At 44.3% G+C, this 24,414-nt stretch overlaps 1 protein-coding gene across 1 annotated transcript in view; it reads right to left on the bottom strand.

The window, feature by feature from the left end:
• ROCK1 (Rho associated coiled-coil containing protein kinase 1) overlaps positions 1 to 24,414 on the bottom strand; it is a 491,909-nt gene that overhangs the window by 20,395 nt on the left and 447,100 nt on the right. The window contains 6 exon segments of the mRNA XM_029591102.1: positions 6,678 to 6,843; positions 7,781 to 7,845; positions 7,848 to 7,901; positions 7,904 to 7,967; positions 17,135 to 17,223; positions 23,112 to 23,205. Of these exon segments, the coding sequence (XP_029446962.1) occupies positions 6,678 to 6,843; positions 7,781 to 7,845; positions 7,848 to 7,901; positions 7,904 to 7,967; positions 17,135 to 17,223; positions 23,112 to 23,205 (532 nt within the window).

Raw genomic sequence — 24,414 nt, forward strand, 5'->3', positions numbered from 1 at the left:
GCCGGCACAGATATTGGAGAGGAATGCCTTGGGCAGCTGGGTGCAGAGGAGGATGGGGCCTCCTCGGAGGGGGTTCGGCCGAAGCCGATGCCACTCTGGTGTTGGTGCCGGCACCGGATGGTGACTACCATCGATGCCGGTGTCGATGCTTCCCATGGTGCTCGGCCCAGTCCTTCTCCGGTGCCAAGGACGACGATGCGGAAGTCTTTGAATGCGTCGATGCCGGTGAGGGGCAGTCTCCCGCTCCTCAGTCTTCTTGGCGGGGCTTTGATGGGGAAGGTCCCAAGTCAGAGTAAGCCCCATGACTCGATGCACCTGGCACCGGAGTCGTTGGAGCAGATTGCTTGGAACCAAACAAGTGCTCCATCTTCTTCAGGCAGACGCGCTGGCCTTTGGGGGTCATCTGAGCACAGCTTGGACATCGACAGACATCTTGGGAAGGCCCGAGACACAGGTTGCAGACATTGTGTCGGTCCGTTATGGACATAGTCCACGGACACTCCAGGCACTTTTGAAAACCGGTCGCCATGACAAAAAGGGGGCGGAATGCGGTCCACTGGGAGGTAGCAGCCAGGAACCAACCGCAAAAACGCAAAACTGACTTACTGGACAATGGAGAAGTCGGTGCATGATGGGGGACCCCCGAGACAGGGATAAATTGGAAGAAAACTTCGAAGTATTCCGTTTGAGGAAAAAATCCTCACAGAGTTCCAGTAACCATGAGGTAATCGCTGCATGGAAAAAAAAAGAGACTGAAGGGGGACCCCGTGTGGCCACGGGGTTAGTGGCATGTTGGGCATGCTCAGTGTGCCAGTCAAAGTTTAGAAACTTTGACAAAAGTGTTCCGTGACAGGGCTCCATCTGATGATGTCACCCATATGTGAGGACTACCATCCTGCTTGTCCTGGGAGAAAAATCAATTTAGCACCATTGAAGGAGGAGTAAATCATTAAGATTGAGGTAGGTTAACCGTACTGCTGGACCAGTGGTACTAATTGAACATGTTCTCACGGGCATTATCAGTGAGTTCACTAACCAGAACAAAATTTATTTATCAAATGTGTATACTGCATAAATGGTAATTATACAATGAAAGCAGTTCACAACATAACATGCATAATTTAAAATAACAACCAAATCAAAGTGAAAGAGAGAGGGAGGAGACACAGGTAGTGTGACTTGTCACAAACAGTTTCAGCATATAAACTATCAGTAGTAACTAATAGGTAGACATAAACCATTGTTATGTCATATTAGATTCCTCCCTTGAGAACAGTGGTTCCCAGCCTTATCCTGCAGGCATAACTAACTAGGTGAGTTTTCAAGATATCCATAATGAATGTGCAAGAAATTGATTGGCATAAGCTGGAGATTAGTGTATGCAAAAGTGTCTCAAACATGTCTCAAACATATTCCTGATGAATATCTTGAAAAACAGACCAGTTTGGTTTGATTCTAAGACGACACAAGGATCAGAATTCTTCTTTTTAGGAGAACTTTCTTATAACAGCTGTTCTTCTAATTCATCCACTGCATGAATTTTGCATGTGGGTGGGGGAGGGGGAGCTGGGAAAATTATATTTGCCTACTTGTTTAATGGTCAGTCACATATTCTTTTCTAGTATAGGGGTAACAATATAAGAAATAAGACAAGGGCCTCAAGAAGGAAAAGTGAACAGAAAAAAATAAGAAAACTGCAGAGCTGTAATGGGTGTTCTCTAATGACAAAAGAACAAATGAGTCAGATGGGTCACGTAATCTCTGTCATGCCAGCGTGGAAACAGCAGAAGTAATGTGACTCATCTGAGGGGCTTGCTGCCTGCTTGTCAGAGAACTACACGTTTTTACAGGATAAAGGAACCCAGATTTAAAATTACATCCTACAAATATAGCAAATGTTGCTTACCTGTAACAGGTGTTCTCACAGGACAGCAGGATGTTAGTCCTCACATATGGGTTACATCATCAGGATGGAGCCCAATCACGGAAAACTTCTGTCAAAGTTTCCAGAACTTTGACTGGCCCCTACTGGGCATGCCCAGCATGGCACTAACCCTGCAGCCAGCAGGGATCCCCCCTTCAGTCTTATTTGAAAGCTACAGGCAGTGCCGAAAATAAAATAACAAAACGTTACGAACCCAACACTGCGGGGCGGCGGGCGGGTTTCGTGAGGACTAACATCCTGCTGTCCTGTGAGAACACCTGTTACAGGTAAGCAACATTTGCTTTCTCACAGGACAAGCAGGATGGTAGTCCTCACATATGGGTGAGTACCGAGCTGAGGATGTCCGAACATGCACCAAATGTACCCAACGGCGTGCAACAGGCACAACAACTGGGGTAGAATTTTGTAGAGGGCATCCTGAACCCCACGGGCAGGCGGAAGGGTGTAGGTATGTCACGTTGGAAATAAGTTATGTAGGACAGTCTGGCCGAAGATGGAATCTTGTCTTCCGGCTTTGTCCAAGCAATAGTGGGCTGCGAAAGTGTGGAGAGAACTCCAGGTGGCAGCCCTGCAAATGTCAGGAAGCGGCACCGATCGTAGGTGTGCTACTGAAGTTGCCATGGCCCTCACAGAGTGTGCTTTAACACGGTCTTGAAAAGGAATGCCTGCTTGCTGGTAGCAAAGAGATATGCCGTCCGCCAACCAGGATGAGAGAGTCTGCTTAGCCACAGGTTGCCCTAATTTGTTGGGATGGAAAGAGACGAATAACTGAGTGCTCTTCCTGTGGGCAACTGTACGGTCTAGATAGAAAGCTAGAGTCCATTTACAGTCAAGGGTATGCAGAGCCTGTTCCCCTGGATTGGAATGGGGCATGGGAAAAAAGGTAGGTAGTATGATGGATTGATTAATGTGAAACTCCGAAACTACCTTGGGTAAAAACTTAGGGTGAGTGCGGAGTACCGCCCGGTCCTGCAGGAGTTTAGTGTAAGGCGGACAGGTAACTAGGGCCTGTAACTCACTAACCCTGCGAGCTGAAGTGATAGCTAAAAGGAAAATCACTTTCCATGTGAGATATTTTAGGTCACAGGAGTGAAGAGGCTCGAATGGTGGTTTCATGAGCCAACCCAGAACCAGATTAAGGTCCCAAGAAGAGGCTGGAGGGCGTAAAGGTGGCTTAATATGGAGCAAGCCCTTTAAAAATCGTGTTACGAGGGGTTGTACTGATATAGGGACATCCCCGACACCTTTATGGAAGGCGGCTACCGCACTGACATGCATTCTAATGGAAGAGGTTTTTAGACCTGACTCTGACAGATGCCAGAGATAGTCCAAAAACCTTGGGATTGGACAGGAAAAGGGATCAAGGGACTGCGAAGTGCACCATGATGTGTACCTTTTCCATTTAAAGGAATAAGATTTTCTTGTGGAAGGCTTCCATGAAGCAATCAGGACACGAGAAACCGAATCTGAAAGGTAAAGTGGTTGAAGGATTAACCTTTCAACATCCATGCCGTCAGGGACAAGGCCTGAAGATTGGGATGGCATAGGCATCCGTCATTTTGAGTGATCAGATGCGGGTCCGTTCCCAAGGGAATGTGCCTGCGGATGGAGAGATCCTGGAGTATGGGAAACCACACTTGGCATGGCCAGTGAGGTGCTATCAGGATCATGGTTCCTTTGTCCTGACGTAGCTTCACAAGAGTCTTCGAAAGAAGAGGAAGTGGAGGGAATGCATAGAGCAGACCGGTTGCCCACGAGAGGGAGAATGCATCTCTGGGCTGAGAGCGCTCGCTCCGAATGAGGGAGCAGAAATTGTCGACTTTGTGGTTCTGAGGGGACGCAAAGAGGTCTGTCTGGGGGTATCCGCATTGGCGAAAGATTGAGGTCGCTACCGAGGGGTTGAGAGACCACTCGTGCGGTTGGAAGGTACGACTCAGTTTGTCTGCCAATACATTGTCCACTCCCGGCAAGTAGGTGGCCCTGAGGTACATCGAGTGGGATAGGGCTTCCGCCCAAATCTGCGCAGCTTCCTGACACAGAAGGAAGGAGCCTGTGCCTCCCTGCTTGTTGATGTACCACATTGGCCACCTGGTTGTCCGTCTGAATCAGGATGACGTGATTTGATAGGCGTTCCTGAAAAGCCCTGAGAGCATATCGCATTGCTCGAAGTTCTAGGAAGTTTATTTGATGTTTGGCTTCCTCTGGAGACCAAGACCCTTGGGTCTGTAGATTGTCCACGTGGGCTCCCCACCCGAGGTTGGAAGCGTCGGTGGTGAGGATGAGTTGAGGATCTGGCACTTGAAAGGGCAGTCCCTAGAGGAGATTGTTGTGATTTTTCCACCAGGCGAGAGACAGACAGAGTGAGTCGGTGATGTGGACAATGGTCGACAGAGGCTGAACAGCTTGAATCCATTGTGACCTCAGAGTCCAATGCATAAGCCTCATGGCCAGGTGGGCCATTGGTGTGACATGGACTGAGGACGCCATGTGTCCTAAAAGGACGAGGAATTGGCGAGCTGTAGCTGTATGCTGAGACTGCAACTAGTGAACGAGAGACACAAGAGTTAGCGCTCGTTGTTGAGGTAGAAAGGTTTTTGCCTGTAAGGTGTCCAAGTCTGCCCCAGTGAACGACAAGGTTTGAGATGGGACTAAATAGGATTTCTCGTAATTGACGAGAAATCCTAGAGAAATTAGAGTGTGTAGGGTGAAATTGAGGGACGACCAAGCGGCTTGCTGGGTTGGAGCCCTGATTAACTAGTCGTCGAGATAGGGGTAGGCATGAACACCTTTCTTTCCTGAGAAAAGCTGCGACAACCACGAGACATTTGATAAAGACTCGTGGTGCCAATGCTAGGCCAAACGGAAGCACGCGGTATTGATAGTGCTTTGGGCCTACTAAAAACCTGAGGTACTTGCGATGAGCTGGAGTTATCGCAATGTGTGTGTATGCTTCCTGAAGGTCCAGAGAGCAGAGCCAGTCTCCTCTTTGCAGAAGAAGTAGAAGCGAGCCCAAGGTTACCATCTTGAACTTTTCTTGCTGTAGGTACTTGAATGAATCGGTGGCGAGGGACGAATTGGCATCAATGGCTGAGGCAGTACTCCCGAAGGAGGAATGCGGAATGGTGTTTCTCCTCCCGATGAAGCTGTCAATGGGGAGCGCACCAGAGCCATCGGAGACCCGGGAATCACCGGTGGAAGGGCGGTCATGAGCACCTCCATCCGGGATAGCAGCGGTGCCAGCGCTGCTGTCATCGGGTCAGTGACCGGTTCCACTCTCGGTGCCGTTGCCGGAGGAACCTGGATCCGTTGCATCGCCTTGTCGATGGCCTCCTGGACCAGCCGGTCCAGTTCTTCCCGGAGACCTGGAGCAAGCAGTCCCGGCTCCGTGACGGAAGAGGGAGGCAGAGGCCCAGTCGGAGGGACCACCTTTACAGGTGGAATCGCGACTCCCAAACACCGATCGGGTGAGGGTGGCCTCGATGTCCCGGTTGCAGGAATGGTCGGTGCCATTCCTGGATGGGGCTTCTTCGATGGTGGCTCGGACGGTGGCGAGGTCGATGATTTCTCTCCCTCAACAGTCCGAGACTTACGATGCCGATGTTTCTCCCTACGATCCCCTCGATCTTGAGGGGGAGAAACGGGAGTCGATGGCCGTGAAGACGTCGATGGCGGACGGTCACCGGACCGTGGTCGATGGTGGTGCGACTTCGACGGTACCGGTTCTGATGACGTCGATGCGATGGACGGCGTCGGGGTGTGAGCACGGAAGAGGAGTCCCATCTTCTCCATTCTGGCTTTGCGACCTTATGGTGTCATGAAGGCACATTTGGTGCAAGTCAGGACATCATGCTCATGGCCTAAACACATTACACAGACCCCATGAGGGTCTGTGATAGACATGGTACAAGTACAGTCTGGGCACCGACGAAACCCCAACGCCATGGCCATAAAAAAAAATTGAGCCCCGGTACGGTCGACGGCCAGTAGGCCGCGAGGGCCAAACTCGACGGTAATCGACGAAAAACGGTCAAAAACTTACCGGAGTACTGCGGCCTGAGAAAAGTTAGAGGAGGGACCCCTGTGGGGCAATTTAAGTTAATTAACTCTGTGAGGAAAATTCCTGTCAGGAATCTCTTCAGAGCTCCTAAACCGCGAGGCTACTGCTGTGCGGAAAAAAGAAAACTGAAGGTGGACCCCTGCTGGCTGCAGGGTTAGTGCTTTGCTGGGCATGCCCGGTAGGGGCCAGTCAAAGTTCTGGAAACTTTGACAGAAGTTTTCCGTAATTGGGCTCCATCCTGATGATGTCACCCATATGTGAGGACTACCATCCTGCTTGTCCTGTGAGAAAAAAAGATACAGTAGGATGCCACCAAAATGCTAGAGAAAAATAAATAGCAAAACAAGCTTTTAAAAATTTGTATCCTCTAGATAAGAGATGGGCAAACTTGAGCCACTCTGTTGAAGAGCAGTGAATGCAGGGAAGGAGACTTACATGCTGACCTGGCCTGCAACGGTGACCATCACTTCTACTAGCCTGAGGATGTCACTGCTATGGAATGTGACAATCAACCTGCTGAAGGATGGAAAAAGGACACCCATGTGCCAGATGTGGTCCGCGGGCCAAAGTTTGCTCACCCTGATGCATATTCTACCTTATACAAATTACAGGAGGGAAAATTGGTACACATTATTTTAAAAAACATTGTTCCTGAAATAATCAAGTAACTAATACCTGCAATAATTCCATCAGCTTCATCTGTTGGAAGACTGGCAACACTGGTAGAGTCCATTCTAAGCTGGAGGTCAGACAGTTTAGCACGGAGTTGCTCTATATCACTCTCTTTACTATCCAATTGCATCTGGAGCTCTGTTCTATATGTACTCTCTTCTGCTAATTGCTGTAAATGCCATACAAAAGAAAACAGGGGTGATATTACAATGCACTGAACTGATGAAAAAAAACATAGTTCTTGAAAGCTGGTCAAAAAAGTATTCAGTCCAATAAAATGGGATTTTGCATCATATTTTTGTTGACCTTTATTTCTATGTAAAAATCTGCAAAGCAAACTAACTTACAAGCATTTTGAATGTTTTCCTTTTAATCTGCCTCAAATTCAGGGTTATCATTATGATTTTGTTCAGATAGCTGTGATATTTATTATACTTTATTGAGAAGATTAAATTGTTTTTTGGAAAATCTGCAAATATTTTTGTTATGCAGTTTCTGGAAAGATCACACTTTTTTGATTAAATATAAATGGATAAGATGAGCACTACAACTGAACAGCAAAATGTGATTACATAAACGGCACGTGTGTTTCAGTCTCTTTACATAATTTGCTATGTTGGTGGTGTTCGTTACTTTGTCAGTCACACTCCTGAAACCATATTTGAACTACCTTTTTTGGGGAATTTAATGACTGGTTTGGTTTCTTTAGTGTGCACTTTTGGTATTCCACCCAAAATTATGCCTTAATAACCTTAATTCAACATAAATTACAATAAACATGATCTTCTCATGGAAGGCAAAGATGGCAATTTTCGGCACATTTCATTCAAGTAAACACAATTATGCCTATAAATGGGCTTCTGATCATTGCCTAGCCTCTATGTGCATAAAAGTAAGCATGTTGTGTAACAGATCACATACTTTTACCTGCTAGGAGACATGTTCATGACGACTCAGAGCACGTTTGTCTATCTGCTGAGGAAAGGAATGCTCCCAAGGGCAAGAGGGGAGGTTGGGAGAGTAAATCTACCTGCCTACATTTCATTTTTTGATGAGCCCTTATACTAGTTTTCTATAAAATGTAAGTACGTAAGAATAAAACTTACCGCTTGCATTTCATTGAGATCCTTTTGGTATTTCACTGCCATTTGATTGTATTTCTCTTTCTCTGGTTAAGATCTAGTTGCAGTTTCCTATTTTGCTTCTCCTTCTTTTTCAGATCTTGGAGTTTGCTTTCTTTTTGTCCAGTTTAAAATCTTTATGATTCATTATCTCAGCCAGTTTGTTAACGGCCTAAAAAAGTATTCATGGAACAGTAAATCAGACTATTGTAATTATGTTGCAGATTCACAGTAAATGAAAGATTTTGCATGAACATTGATCTGAACCACTGGAAAATATTTATTTCTTTTACAAATTTTTATTTTATAAAAAAATTGAAACTAATGGCAAATGACTGATAGAAATGTACATAAGAACATAAGAACATAAGAAATTGCCATGCTGGGTCAGACCAAGGGTCCATCAAGCCCAGCATCCTGTTTCCAACAGAGGCCAAACCAGGCCACAAGAACCTGGCAATTACCCAAACACCTAGAAGATCCCATGCTACTGATGCAATTAATAGCAGTGACTATTCCCTAAGTAAACATCTTTAAATATGTCTGGCTATTATAAGCCCTTTTGTTCATTTCCTTTGATTCTAAATATCACTGGAGGCTCAATGAATAAAAGCTCACAAATTAGGAACATCGCCTGTCATCCCTGCTCTTGGGAAACTGCTACTTGCTATTATATCATTTTTCAAAATCTGATGTGGTCTTCACCATAAATGGCATCGATCCCTTACGGAAAAGTAAGATTTCTGTACACAACTTTGGCTGCTATGCCCATACCTAAGCTTAAGACAAGGTCTTATTACATAGCAAAGATCAGCAAACTTGGCCATACTTCCTAAATTCATGACTTGCCCAGGGAACAAAGGAGCATTAAACTGCCAATTGCTAGAGGATAGGCCGTATGGATTCAGAGTTTTCACCCAGACAAAAACTAGTTTGAAGGCCACAGGTCAACCTCTGAGCGAACTCCTGTTTACTGTCTTGCACTGTGAAATGTTTACCAAAAGGCAAGAGTCTGTTTAGTTATACTCTAAGTTAATTGCTAGAAAACTAGCAATTAACTTATACTAAAGCCTGAGAGAGAAAGTGAAGGCCACACAGCTGTGTCTGAAATCTGATAAGAACTCAGAGGGAAGGAACGCGGCTGCTTTCACAAGCGTTTGTAGTGTAAAAGGGGAGGGCAATTGAAAAAGAGAGAGGAGAGAGAGCCTTGGACATGATGTTATTATCTTACCATTTACTTCTTCTATATGATCTGATTTTATTTGCTCTAGTCTCCTATTGCTCAAATAAACTTACTTTCTTACCTGGAACCATGACGTACTGAATCCAAGTTTGTGTGTGGCTCTTTGTGAAGGGAATAAGCTCCTGGGTTCAAGCCCCCAGGTATAATCCCAGTAATTGTGTGTGACCATTTGCGTAGGGGAAAAGCCCCTGGGGTCAAGCCCCCAGGTATAATCCCAGTAATTGGTGTGTTGTTTATATGAGATTAGCCCCTCCAGGTCAGAGCCCCTGGGCAGGATACCAGTGTGCACGGTCTGAACCCATAACAATTATTTAATTGTCTCTTCAACAGCCAAGAATTAATGCTACTGACCCCCTGAGCTACTATTGGTAAATTCATCCCTGTATTTAGATTTATTACTTGAATAACCAATTAAAAAAAAACATTCTGGGAGGAGTCACGTGATGTTATGGTCCTGATTCAGACATATCTTAACAGAGCTGGGTGGCCCATCCCCCGACAACTGGCAACACATCTGCGAATCTGTGGCTTTAAAGACACAACACACATTTTTATCACAAGATCCTATGTCCATCGACCGATATATGCAACAGTCTCTGCGTGTTACGTGGAGAGAAGCTTGCTAAAAAGAAAAGAAAACATAAGCAGGTTGATACCAAGATGGCAGCCAGAAAAGTAAAAGGTATGCAAGGTCCCCTTTGTAGAATGTGGTGTGAACAACATTACATTGGTGGTATCCGCAGGCAAAAGCAGGGCACCTGGAGCCAAATGCGGAACAACTCATTGGCTTTCAATCTGATTTTATAAGAATTTGGCCTGTAAAATACGACGAGTGAGGTAATCAAATTTGCAGCTGATACAAAATTGTTCAGAGTAGTTAAATCTCTAAGCAGATTGTGATAAATTGCAGGAAGACCTTGTGAGACTGGAAAATTGGGCATTGAAATGGCAGATGAAATTTAATGTGGAGTAAGTGCAAGGTGATGCATATAGGGAAAAATAACCCCATGCTATAGTTACACAATGTTAGGTTTCATATTAGGTGCTACCACCCAAGAAAGAGATCTAGGTGTCATAGTGGATAACACATTGAATCTTCGGTTCAGTGTGCTGCGGCAGTCAAAAAAGCAAACAGAATGTGGGGAATTTATTAGAAAGGGAATGTGAATAAAACGGGCAAATGTTCATAATGCCTCTGTATCACTCCCTAGTGAGACCGCACCTTGCATACTGTGCACAATTCTGGCCGCTGCATGTAAAAAAAGATATAGTTGCGATGGAGAAGGTTACAGAGAAGGGTGACAAAAGATAAGGGGAATGGAACAGCTCCCCTATGAGGAAAGATAAAGAGTTAGGACTTTTCAGCTTGGAGAAGAAACGGCTGCCTGAGGGGGGATATGATAGAGGTGTTTTAAAATCATGAGAGGTCTCTAGAATGGGTTTTAGATATGAATCAGTTATTATTATTCAGATAATAGAAAGACTAGGGGGCACTCTATGAAGTTGGCATGTGGCACATTTAAAACTAATTGGCGAAAGTTCTTTTTCACTCATTAAACTTGGAATTTGTTGCCAGAGGATGTGGTTTGTGCAGTTAGTATAGCTGTGTTTAAAAAAGGACTGGATAAGTTCTTGGAGGAGAAGTCCATTACCTGCTATTAAGTTGACTTAGAAAATAGCCACTGCTATTACTAGCAACAGTAACATGGAATAGACTTAGTTTTTGGGTACTTGCCAGGTTCTTATGGCCTGGATTGGCCACGGTTGGAAACAGCATGCTGGGCTTGATGGACCCTTGGTCTGTCCCAGTGTGGCATGTTCTTATATTCTTATTAGATACAATCGAAAATTGTGTTTTGCTTGTGTAAGATGATGCACTTGAAGCAGCTGAAAAGATAGAAAAACTGGAAAATGGATACAGCTGCAGGAAGAAAAATTAGACGATCTGGAGAACAGATCCAGGCGCAATAATTTGTGATGTCGGCTTTGGCGAAATGCTGAAAGAAAAACTGGCGGAGACCATAAAGGCATGGCTTCCAGATGCACTAGGCCTTACAGAAATCGCAGGTTTCCTAGCAATCGAGAGGGCACATAGGATTAGGGCCCAGGAGGAGTCAGATAAGAGACCTAGCGTGGTAATTGCTAAGTTGCTGAATTTCACCCAAAAACAATGAATTTAACAAGTGTACCGGAAGGGTTCACTGTTAACTTACCAGAACCAGGAAATAAAGTTGTTCCAAGATTTCTGTGCAAAATTTGCCAATCAACAGAGATAATTTGTCCCGCTAAATTCAGTTCTTGTGGCTAAGCAAGTTCGATTTGCCCTGCAGTTCTCCCCATGATTACAAGTATGGTATGGAGGGAAGGTGCAGATTTTTGACTACGACGACGCAACAAAAGTTTTTGTGGAGTCCTTGAAGGGCTAATCTAGCTGATTGCATGGCAAGGATCTCGTAAACAAGAGAGAGTAATCGCCTCAGCTGAGGAAGAAGGATTACAAGAGTTGGCGAGATTATTGCTTCAAAGGGGGGGTTGGACATGTATCACTGAAGTGGACTATTAACAGCCCAGATAGTGGGTCATTTTGTAAATCTGTGGTGGAATGGCTTTGAATGTTTTAAGCTTACATTTGCAGTTCACTCTGGGGCTACAGTGATGAGATATAATAGGGGTTTGCTGGTGGGATGGAAGGGATCAGATCTAAATCTGTTTGGGTTTACAAGTCGTAACTTTCATGTTTGTTATATTTCTTGTTCACTGAAAACGTGGTTATATATAAACGATTGCTGTGCTGAGTTGGGGAATGGCTACCATTCACATTTAAGTGTCTTAGGCCTCTAAATAGAGAACACACACAGGAATATGAGATTGATTGGGGAAACGAAGTGCTTGGTTCTGGGGGGATACTGGAGAGGAGGGTGGAGGGCTGTGGGTGGTGAGAGGGGGAGGGTAGGGGAGACTGGAATGCAGTATGATGCAGTTAGGCAAAGTGTGAAATATACATTTAAGTGTTGGGTAATTCCATGAAATGGTAGGAGTTGTAAGTCACTGAGTTTTTTGTTTACTGGGTGGCTTGCTATGCAGGCTGGGGCATGGTGGACAGTTATGTATCCTGATCTGTATAGTAACAAATAGATGGAACATGGATGTTTAATTTGGGAGGTCCTTTGAAATTTCTTTCTTTAATGTGGCAAGATTAGGATCCCCTGTCAAGAGAAAAAAAGTTTTTAATTCATATTCATAGATTAAGTGGTGATATAATCTGTCTCTCAGAAACACATGTCTGAGGGAGAGCATAAGAAGAAACAATAGTGCAGCCCTGGGTACATCCAAAAGAAATGGGGTAGCTATTCTGATACACAAAAAGATACCATTTATTATGGATAAGATATGTACTGATGAGGAAGGTCTGTTTGTTATTGTGAAGGGGAGCCTCTTTGGAAAGCTGGCTGTTATTGCATCCATATAATGCCCCTAACCAATACGATCATTCCTTTTTCACTAAAATTTTAACTCAAACAACAGATCTGGGATCAGCACCCGTCATTATGGGTGGTGATTTCAACCATGTTATGGATGCTTCTTTAGATAAATGTACGGAATCTAAGATATTCCAATTAGGTAAAGGGGTAAGATTTCTTTGTGAATTATGTCTGTTGAATATTTGGAGAGTTTTACATCCAGAGACGTGGGATTATACTCATTATGCAAATCGAGAATTGATTATCTTTTGATCTCAGAGGAGTTATTCCATTATGCTGGCAATACAGACATAGGGAATCTAGTGATATCAGACCACTGCCCAGTAACATGCATATTTAGGAATCAAAACAGAACTAATGCTCCAATGAACTGGCAGATTCAGATCCTGAAAATCTGAGATCACTTCTGGTAAAAAGGTAGGAACAGTACGCAGCTGTATCACCCCTGGAGTCACCTGCAGAAACGGTTCCTGGCAAGACCAGGCCTGCAGTTCGGATACTCTATGCACCAAACAAAAAAACAGTTTTCAAGGTCAGTAACCTCAAGGAAAGGATCTTGTAACCAAAGGCACTTGTAACCACAAGGCAGGATTGACTCCGTCGCGGGCGGGTCGACGGCTGTGAAAGGAGGAGCCCAAGCCTGGGGCCTTCCCAAAGACTGACACTGACCATAGGATAGTCTGGTCTGATGAAACTGGTGCTGACCTCGAAATCGAGACTGTGAAGGGCCGAAAGGTTGGAAGTCTTAAGTCTGTCCTCGTGAAGCTTGTACACCTTATTATCTCCCAAAGATTTAATAAGCCGTTCCAAATCGTCTCTAAAAAGGAATTTCCCTCTGAAAGGAAGCGTACCCAATTGAGACTTAGAGGAAACATTAGCCAACCAGTTATAGAGCCACAAAACTCTCCGAACCGACACCACGGAGGTCATCGTACGGAATGAAGTACGGAGGAGATCATACAAGGCATCAGCACATACGCTATTGCTGCCTCCAAACGATCCACCTGCTCCGCCTCCTCCAGAGAAAGTTCCCTGGCGCTCAGCAATTGCTGAACCCACCTCAGACTCGCTCGTTGCATCAAACTAGTGCAGACAGCCGCCCTGACGCCCAGAGCGGACACCTATAAAATTCTCTTAAGGTGAACCTCGAGCTTTCTATCCTGGGGGTCCTTAAGAGCCACCGCCCCAGCCACTGGAATCGCTGAATGCTTCGTGGCCGCTGACACAGCCGCGTCATCCTTGGGAACCCTGAGGAGTTCCAGAGAATTGTCCGGTAGCGGAGACAACTTATCCATGGCGCAACCCACAAGCAAGCTCATTTCTGGAGCATCCCACTCTAGGAAAATGAGCTGCAGCAACGTGGGATGAAAAGGAAAAGTCTTAGTCGGAGGGCAAAGACCCAAAAGGACTGGATCCAAGGTCGCTTGCGGCACCTGAATCCCCAGCTTCGTCAGGACATGCGGAATCATTGGTTCTAGCTCATCCCTTCGAAACAAACGAAGGTCGCGAGGATTGCCACCCTCAACTGGTGCCGAATGCTCCGGGTCCCCATCCGCATCAGCCTGTAGAAGGTCTGCTGCTGAGGGGTCTCCCCCAGCCGCGGGACTGCTTGGACCTGACGCCCCCCCCTTACCACCCGAATCCTTGACACCTCTGGAGGATCCGGGTGAGGTAATTTCACGGGAGGAGATATTAGTCCTGGAAGACCCGGATCCAGATCCCATGATGGCATAAGGCTAGCCTTATGCATCAATAACACAAAGTCTGTGGAAAAAGAGGACTGGCCCTTTAAATTCCCCTGCCAGGGAGGGGGGGGGGAGAAGGATACTTAGGAGCACAGGCGAGGTTGGCCTTGAGGGGTCCCAGGGCTCCGATTGTGGGGAGAGAGCGGAGGGGGGGAATTCCCTCCCCCTACCACAAAATTGGCTGAGGCATCGAAAGCCCTCAAAAATGGCCACTGTTCCTGCACTCCATGGGAATGAAGCAGGCCGACTCCCCCGATCAAGTGATGGCTTACCCGCACCACAGGGCCTCACTGAGGACTTCCCCCTAGTGCCATTTTTCGAACCCGAAGAGCCCTCTCCCCTGGGGATGCACCAGGAGCAGAGGCTCTCGAGGGAGAGCCGCACTGCCGGTTCCCCGCAGGCGACACAACGTGCGGCGTGCGGCATTGCCAAGGTGCAGTAGACAAGGAAAAAGTTACTGAAGTACATCCGGAGCCCGGGAGACCTTTCGCTGCCACCGGTAAATCCCCCCAGTTACTCATCGGTGACTGCTCTGGGAATACGGGCTGCAAGGAAGGTAAAAAAACACTCCCCAGCTGGGCCTACAACCAGGGAGGGAAGCCCTGCTGACTTCTCCCTGGGAAGCAACGTGCTCACTGCTTGTTCCTTTTTTTATTTTTTTAAAGGAGCCGCTTTGGTTTAACCAGAGAGGATACTAGTGTTTGAGCTGCTGCTTTTTTTTTTTAAACTACTCAAATACCAGGACCGCAGGTTCTGCCACCTTCATCTGCTGGAGATAGAGAAATACTGAAGGGATCGCAGGTGGTGCACTATCAGAGGTTGCCCTTCAAGTTTTTCTCTGTCTCCATCTGCTGGAAGGAAGGCAAAACCCAGCAGTCTGGACTGATTCTGTTACGTACACTTACACAGATTGTTCCAGACAGTATGTTTATTGGAAACCAGTATGCTCTTACAGTCACAATTCATTATTTCTCTGCATTTTGCATAAAATAAAATTAAAAATTGAAAAAATGCTATGTTGCATAAGTATTCAACTTCTTCAGACTAGTACTTGGTAGAACCACCTTTTGCTGCAATAACAGCTTTAATACTGTTGGGGTAAGTTTCTACCAGCTTTGCACACTGTTTGGGAGTGATTTTTGCCCATTTTTCCTGGCAGAATTGCTCCAAGTTGTTTGGATGGTGCTTTTGGACTGCAATTTTCAAATAGTGCCACAGATTCTCAATTAGATTGAGATCTGGACTTTGACTTGGCTATTGTAGAACAGTCATTTTTTTTGTTCAACCACTCCTGTGTTGCTTTGGCCTTGTGCCTGGGATCATTGTCCTGTTGAAAGGTGAACTTTCTCCCAAGTTTTAGTTGTTTTTTTTTTTTAACAGACTCAAGCAGGTTGTCTTGCACCATCTCCCTGTATGTTGCACCACCCATCCATCCTTCAGTTTTAACAAGATGCCCAGTCCCCAATGAGGAAAAGCATCCCCACAACATGATGCTGCCACTCCCATACTTTACTGTTGGGATGGTGTTTGCTGAGGAATGGGCACTGTTAGGTTTGCACCATAATTAGCATTTTGAATTTTGGCCAAAAAGCTCCATTTTTGTCTCAACTGACCATAAAATCTTATCAAACATGTTAGCTTTGTCACTCTGATACTTTCTGGCAAACTCCAGATGTGTTTGATATGGTTTTTCTGTAGTAATGGCTTCTTTCTAGCCACTCTTCCATGCAGGCCAGTTGTATGCAGAGCTCTTGATATGGTTGAATGGTGCACCTCCACTCCCAGTCTCAGCTACTGAACTGTGTAGCTCCATTAAAGTGTTTGTTGGCTTCTCTGTGGCTTCCCTTACAAGTCTCCTCCTTGCTCTGATGCTGATTTTTGAGGGATGGCCTTGTTTAGGCAGTTTTATGGATGGTATGATGCATCTTCCATTTCCTCACACTTGATCCAACAGTGCTCACTAAGATATCCAAGCACTTGGATATTATTTTGTAGCCTTTTCCTATCTTGTGCATGTCTATAACTTTACCTTTAAATTCCTTAAAATGCTCTTTGATCTTCAATTTCACAACTTTCCTTCAGATTCACAGTCTGGTCAAGGGTATTGGAATTAGGGGCTCTCTTATTCAGCAAAGCTGACCTTTTCAAATGATTCACAGGTAGAGGCCAATTGTAAGTCAATTGTTAGAGCAATGTTTCATCTGTGTAAACTTGGAGCTTCCATAGCACAGGGGTTGAATACTTATACAAGCAGCATTTTTCAGTTTTAATTTTATTTTACAAAAAACGCAGAGAAATAATGAATTGTGACTTTGAAAATTTACTTTAAAAGCATATTGGTTTGCAATAAGCATACTGCCTGGAACAATCTGTGTAAGTGTCATTTGTAATCCACACAAATCTGACTTTTTAGGGGGTTGAATGCTTTTGGCAAGCCACTGTATCTGGCACCACGGATATTCAGAAAGGTTTGATATATTTTATCCTACTTGAAAATTAGAATTTTGGACAAATTAAAAAATGATTTTTTAACAATATTCAAAATACAGAGGCTAGTAGTTAAAATATCTCTCTTTATACCTATTTATAATGTCCACACATGGGCATATAATAATTCATAAAAAATAACCAAAAACATGATTAAATAATCTTGACAGAAATTGTTGTACTGTCCTAACATTTTCTATGTAATGAGAGATCTGCCTGCTTTTAAACCAATGTATAAATCTTCAGGCTCAAGCCACTTCATCAATAAACTTCACTGTGATAAGTAATTTAAAGGTTACACTTTGTGCAGCAATTCAGATTCATCTACCATGATCCACCTTAAAGAACATATTTAAGAAAAAATAAAATGTTAAAATTGTACCTGTTCTTTAAGGGTTCTTTCTGAGCTAATACTCTTCTCATATATTGCTTTAATGTTGTTGATCTCTTCTTCTTTCTTCAATCTGTAGTCTGTTAAAAATTAAAAAGTGTTACGTGATTTATTTTATTTATATCTGTTTTTTAGATCATGAAATCCTATTCTTTACAAGTCACAGGCCTTATTTATTTTCAGAAAGTAAAATTACTTACATGTAAGATGAATTCTCTGATGACAGCAGCTCAATAGAGCCCCACACATAGGTCTTGTGACCTGTGTCACTTGAATTGTTGAAAAAATGACAGTCTCTGAAATCTATAAGCCAGTCAGAGGGTTTCAGTGTGCTATACAGTCCATTAGCCAATTAGACAGAGCTCTTTTGGCAACTGTCCTTTTCAAATTATTGGGATCAAAAGACATGAACAGTTGAGAAGCTTAACAGTGAGCCTGAGTCCTCCTCAATTAAGGGCGGATTTTAAGAGCCCTGCTCGCCTAAATCCGCCCAAATCCGGGCGGATTTAGGCGAGCAGGGCCCTGCGCGCCGGTGAGCCTATTTTACATAGGCCTACCGGCGCGCGCAGAGCCCCGGGACTTGCGTAAGTCCCGGGGTTTTCTGAGGGGGGCGTGTCGGGGGCGGACCCAAACCGCGCGGCGTTTTCGGGGCGTGCCGGGAGCGTTCCGGGGGCGGGCCCGGGGGCGTGGCCACGCCCTCCAGACCCGACCCCAGGTTGCGTCCCGGCGCGCTAGCGGCCCGCTGGCGCGCGGGGATTTACGTCTCCCTCCGGGAGGCGTAAATCCCCCAACAAAGGTAAGGGGGGGTTTAGACAGGGCCGGGCGGGTGGGTTAGGTAGGGGAAGGGAGGGGAAGGTTAGGGGAGGGCAAAAGAAAGTTCCCTCCGAGGCCGCTCCGATTTCGGAGCGGCCTCGGAGGGAACGGGGGTAGGCTGCGTGGCTCGGCGCGCGCCGACTATACGGAATTGATAGCCTTGCGCGCGCCGATCCAGGATTTTAGCGGCTACGCGCGTATCTACTAAAATCCCGCGTACTTTTGCTTGCGCCTGATGCGCCAGCAAAAGTACGCCTATTCGCGCGGTCTGAAAATCTACCCCTTAATATATTAAGGCTCCTTTGAATGCATGCGGTTTCAGAAAGCAAGCTGGCATCACTATAGCTTGGTCAATTTGGAATGCAGATACCACTTTCAGAAGAAACTCAGACTGAGTTTGTAGAACTCTAATATGAAAAAACTGCAGATATGGTGAAAAGAAAACTCTTTGTACCAATGTGATGGCCACGAGAAACACCTCTTTCCAGGTGAGAAACTTTGTCTTCCGACTCAACAGGTTCAAAGGGAGGTTTCATGAAATGAGCCAAGACCATGTTGAGGGCCCAAGGCACTGGAGGTTTACTATGCCACAATTCCTTCATGATCTTAGATTCCAAAGATGGAAAGAGAAGCTGAATCCTGTCCATCTGGTGATGATATGCCGCAATGACAGTAAGATGAACTTAAATTCAAGAGGGGCTGAGGCCTGAGGATGAGAGTGAGATCTATCTATAAATATATATTATTTATTTTTATAGCACTATTGGACACATGTAGTGCTGTACAATGGTGCCAAGTATTCAGGAATGTTAAGTCCCTGCCCAAAAGATCTTATAATCTAAATGGTCCCTGAGGCAATGGGAGATAAAATGAATTGCCCAAGGTAAAAGAAGTGTCAGTGGGGGATGCGTGATTTGAAGCCTGGCTTCCCTGGTTCTCATCCCATTGCTCTAATCACTAGGCCACTCTTCCTCCCACCCAGCCAAAATGTCCTGGTGGCAGCTTCACTCTGGGCCACACAATATTGTACACTACTGCTGCTTCCAGATGAAGAGATAAGGCTGCTGGCACTCTTCACTATTGATTGTTACTGAATAGCTGATTACGTTGCCAGATTAAACATGAACATTGGTCTCAGCTTAGGAAATCAGCCAGCTGGTTCCTGGCATCAGAAAGGTTAAGAAACACTGACCTAGGAGGATAAGAATCGATCTTGCTGACATCTGATTTTGAAGAAAAAAACTTTGCGATGCTCATTAAAACTCTGTTTTTTTTTTGTCTTCTGAATCAAATCTATCTGGGCTCCAATGAACTGGATATTTTGAGACAGGATTAAGTTAGACTTCAAGATATTCACTAGGAATCCCAAGGACTGGAAGATGGATGGTTGTGTGTAGGGGCTCAAATACAGTACATCTCCTGAAGATCGACCGGTCAACCACCAATCATCCAAGTAAGGGAACATGCAGACGCCTTACTTGCAGAGTGGTGCGGAGACCATAAGACATTTTGTGAACACTCCAGAAGCCGCAGAGGCCAAATGGGAACACCTTGTATTGATAGTGCACATCCTCCACCACAAACCTGAGGAACTTTCAGTGGGAAGGTTGAATGGCAATGTGCACATAAGTGTGTTTCAGCTCCAAAGCGGGCTACTAATACCTAGGCTGAACAAAAGGCAGAATTGTCTGGAAGGAGTTTAACTTGAACCTCTCTCGGGCCAGCAATCTGGTAAGTTTCACAAGTCCAGAATGTGCCTTAGATAGCCCTCCTCCTTCTTGACTTCTTTGTGATTAAGAAGTACTGGGAATAGAAACTCTGGCCACATTCCCAAGGAAAGACAAGCTCTATGGCCGCCTGCTGAAGGAGAAAGGTCACTTCCAGCTGTAGTTGAGCAGATTGGGAAGGGGTGTAACTGAAGACTGAAATCAATTCATGTTTGTAACTAGGCCTTGAGAACAAAGTGTTAAATTGGTTTGCAGTTTTTTGCAAGGAAGATCACAAATTATTGCTTTTCAAGATGTATCAGAAGGTTTATCCTTGTCCCCCCTGCTCTTTAATATTTTTTATTTCCACTAAGAAGTATTATTTGGTCTTTTGGTTTTATTCTCATTATTTATGCAGATGACAGCAGCTATGAGTAGGGATGCAGATATTGCTGCATGACAACTCAATGACTGTTTATGGACTGTTAGTGATTGGCTGAGGAAAAATGGGTTGGTTTTAAATTCCATTAAAATGGAATTGCTGCAAATACGACAATGTGATAATCCAGGGTTACCAACACTTGGGTACCAATCACTGTTGCAGATGAAGTAAAATCTTTAGGAATAAGATTAGATCCCTTTATTTACATTAGAGAAGCAGATACTATCTGTTGAAAGATATGCATATTTGAGATTAAAATTAGACAGTTGAAACCTTTCTTGGAGCTTAATGCTCTAAAAATATAAAGTATGCATTGGTTATATCTCAGATAGACTACTGTAATGTGTTATATCTGGTATTGTCAGGTAAAATGATCAGAAAGATGCAGATAATACAAAATACGACAGTGTGTTTGATTACAAACAGTTCCCAACAGGTTTCAGTAAGCTCTCTGCTTAAACAGCTACATTGGCTATCTACTGTAAATTTAAAAGACTGACATTGGTGTTCAGGATATTGAAAGGATGGTCTCTCTCTCTCATCTAAAAGATCACATATGGTGGTGTGCAAGTAAGCAGAATTTGCAACCAAATTATAGTTCTCAGCTCCAGCTTCCACTGACTGGCAAAAGCTTTTAGACATGTATAAATACAAAATCAAGTTTTTTCAGCAGCAACTCCAAAGTTTTGGAATAAGTTGTCAGTCTCTTTAAAGGAAGAAAGTGATTTGTTGAAATTTCGAAAGGGATTAAAAACATGGCTGATGTACTAGGGATGAGTGTTTATAAGATCTCACTTTATAGTTGTACAGCTCAGCAAATGGGAAGCGATTTGAGGTATATGGTGGCATTGTAGTAAATAGCAATAAATTTGAACGTGCTGTTAGTTTTTTGGAAGACTGTATTGTATATTTTATGTGATGTAATTTTATGTAATGCTGTGGCCAAGTTTAATCTGGAAAGTGATTTATAAATGCTATTAAATAAATAAAACTCTGTTGGGTTAAAGGAGGTCGAGAGAAGTGCAAATAGTAGCCATATTCTACAATTCTCAGGCCTCACTTTCCTTAGTGATATGGATCCAGTGAAGAAGAAAGGAAAGGACCCTTCTCCCTGGCTGGAGGCGGTAAGCCTCAGGAACATAAAAAACTAGCCTCAGGTTTAGGCTGCAACTGGTGCTGGGCCTTCAGCCAGTGCCTCTCCCCGTCATCCTCTAGTAGGTAGTTGCTGTGGCAGAGTGGGAGGAGCTTGGTGTTCTTGGAAAGGGGAGAAGGGTCATTTCAGAAAAAAAAATGAATGCTTGTAGGAGATATACTGATGTCTGGCAGGACTAGGCTGGTCTCCTGCTGCTGCAGGTAATGACTGCAGAGTGGACTGATGCTCCCTCAATCAGAGCCACTGTCTCCTGCATCTTGTCCTTAAACAAGTTTTCCCCATAAAGGGCACTTCACCAGTGCACTACCTTCCAAGGTAGTGCACTGGTGAAGTGCACTACCTTGGAAGGTAGTGCACTTCTCTCCTACACCAAAGGACTCTGCTCCAACAAGGTTGAAGACACTGCAGAATTCTGTGCTGGGGAGGGGAAGGGGTGGCTCACTGCATTCTAGAATATGCTAGCATGCTCTGCATCAATGAGATGGATGGTGCCAGGGATGGAACATCTGGGAAGAACAGGTTGCTCAGCGCCATGAGGAAGGATGAGGATACCTGTGTTGAGGGATCTCATCTCAGCATCAAGTAGAGTTCTGCCCCAGCAGAGCTCTGCATGGATAATGCAGGCTCCTTCAGCACTGAGGGAAATGACCCTAGAGGGGAACATGTATGCTGCTTATGCACTCTTCTAACTGCCTTATTCAGCAACTTCTGCACCCACTCAAACTTTGACTTGTGACGGATCCAGGAGTGGCGCCTCAGATGGAGGGGAGCCTTCCCTGACTTGCAGGAAGAGTCCTGGCACAAATGATGTTTCTTATGGTGCCAGGAGTTCGAAAAGGTTTCATTCCAGAAGATGGAAGTAGCTTTGCCCTTGCAAAAAGGCTTCGGGATTTTACCCAGTGGTACCTTTTGCAAGGCCTCCATCTTCCCGGTGTAGTACTGCTGCACCTACAGGGACATCTGACTACAGCTAGGATGGTTAGAAATATCATTGTCCAGGGCCCAGGCAGTGACAGTATACAGTGGGGGTATCTGTTATGGACATATGACATCCATACTCACAGGCCTTAAATCTGCTGACCGCAGTCTTCTTTGCCTTTATTTTTAAGAACTTAAAAGTTTTGTTGAAGTACTGCTGAAGCAGCGAAAAAAGAAGAAATTGCCAAGAGCAAACTCAAACACATAACTAAGGCCAAAAATCAGAGAGAGAGAGAGACTGGGAAACACATCCATGTAGTAGCTTGGATGAAGGCAAACAGGTGTTCACAAGGTAGTGACCACTTATGCAAACTTCTGCACATGCTCAGAAAGTCTTTATCTGAGCTCTGTTGGGTCCATGTCTGTGCTATCGGATGACATCACTCAGGCATTATGGTTGATATATACCTGCTTGTCGATAGAGAAATGCATGAACAATGAAAAATACAACTTAAGAGAAAACACCCAAAATGTGTGTGGGTAAACTTAAGAAAGAACACAGAAGCAGAAAAAAGTCAGAGTCAGAAAACAATTATGAAGGTGAAAGTTACATCTGATGTCATTGCCAAACAGAGAAATGGCGGCAGCTGTTTGGCCACTGCTGCCCAGCAAATCCCATGCATGCTCTGAAAGTCCATTCCACTTGGGCACGCACACAGAAGATTCTTTTATACAGAAAGTTATTCTAACAAGTGGTCAAGAAAACATTTAATTGGGTAGGTGTAGTTGAAAAAAGGCTTAGTTTTTGGGTAAATGATTTTGGGAAACAGTAAGGTTTTTCAAAGAGGTTATCTGCAATTTTATGGCTCACTACTTTAGTAGTTTAGTTTTTTCTACATGGTTATAAAACATTTATATAAAAGAAAGAAAGCATACCTTCTTCAAACTTCCTTGCTTTTTCTGTTAGTTCAGAATTTTCTTTCGTTAGTGTGTGAACATCTTTGGTTAATGTACTATTTGTTTCTTCCAGCTAAATATAAACAAAAACAATTTTAAATAAAGCAACCCATGCTATTTTGCAAAAGTTCCATGGTATAAAATGACTCAAAAAAATCTTTGGTTTCTTCTATAGATGCTGGACTGAATCTTCTAAATAAATTAAGAAGTTGGGAGTCTAATCTTTTGTATTGAGACTTCCTAAATCCTTATGCTATCGGAAATGTCAGAGAGTCATTTTCAGATTACTTAAGCATTCATTAATTTTATAGGTGATGAATAGAACTTGGTGACCAATTCTAGTCCTCAAAAGTCACAAACAGGCCTGATTTTCAGGATATCCACAATGAATATGCATGAGATCAATTTGCATATGCTGGGCTCAGTATTCAGAACTAGCTAGTTAAGTAACTTAGCCAGTTAGAACTTATCTGATTAAGTTACAATGTGTATTCAGTGGCACGGCTATGCTGCTGAATATACGCATATCAATTGAGAGCTGAGCTAAGTCTAACCGGCTTAGACCTGCTCTATGGTACATCCAGCTTAGCCGTACAACTTATGTGGCTAAGTCCGAATATCGGCAGTTAGCCACATAAGCACTATGGCTAACTCGCTCCGTCCCTATCCACCCACTTTACACCCATTTCTTATGCTGCTAAATAATTTTGTAGCCATATAAGGGACTTATACAGCTAAGCGGTGAATGCTGAATATGGGTGCATATTCAGCAGCTGCTACTTGGCCGCATAAGTCCTGCTTATCTGCTAAATAGTGCTGGATTTGCTTTGAATACTGGATCGTCCTCATTGTATGCAAATCTATCACATGCATATTCACTGTGAATATCCTGAAAACCTGGCCTGTTTGTGGCTCTTGAGGACCGGAGTTGGCCTCTCCTGGAATAGAGGCTTCTCATTTGTGAAGCACTTGAGATAGATAATTTATCTTTATGACAGGCTATAAGTGCAAAATTGCTTACTTGTAACAGGTGGTTTCATGGACAGCAGAACACTCTTATCAGATAAGTAGATGACATCATCCAATGGTGCCAACATGGACGGTATCCCAGAGCTCTGAAAATTCCTTCCAGGCATCTATGTATATTCCCACCTAGTAGCCTTTTTGCGAGACCCCATCAGTCTAATAAGATAGTTGAATATAACAATGCTAAAAGAGGAGGATGGAGAGTTTGTGTGTGGCTGAATTTCCTTATATCCTCAGAGCACACTTCTTTCTCTGA

The sequence above is a fragment of the Rhinatrema bivittatum genome, chromosome 2, assembly GCF_901001135.1.
Source record: "Rhinatrema bivittatum chromosome 2, aRhiBiv1.1, whole genome shotgun sequence".
Lineage (NCBI taxonomy): Eukaryota > Metazoa > Chordata > Amphibia > Gymnophiona > Rhinatrematidae > Rhinatrema > Rhinatrema bivittatum.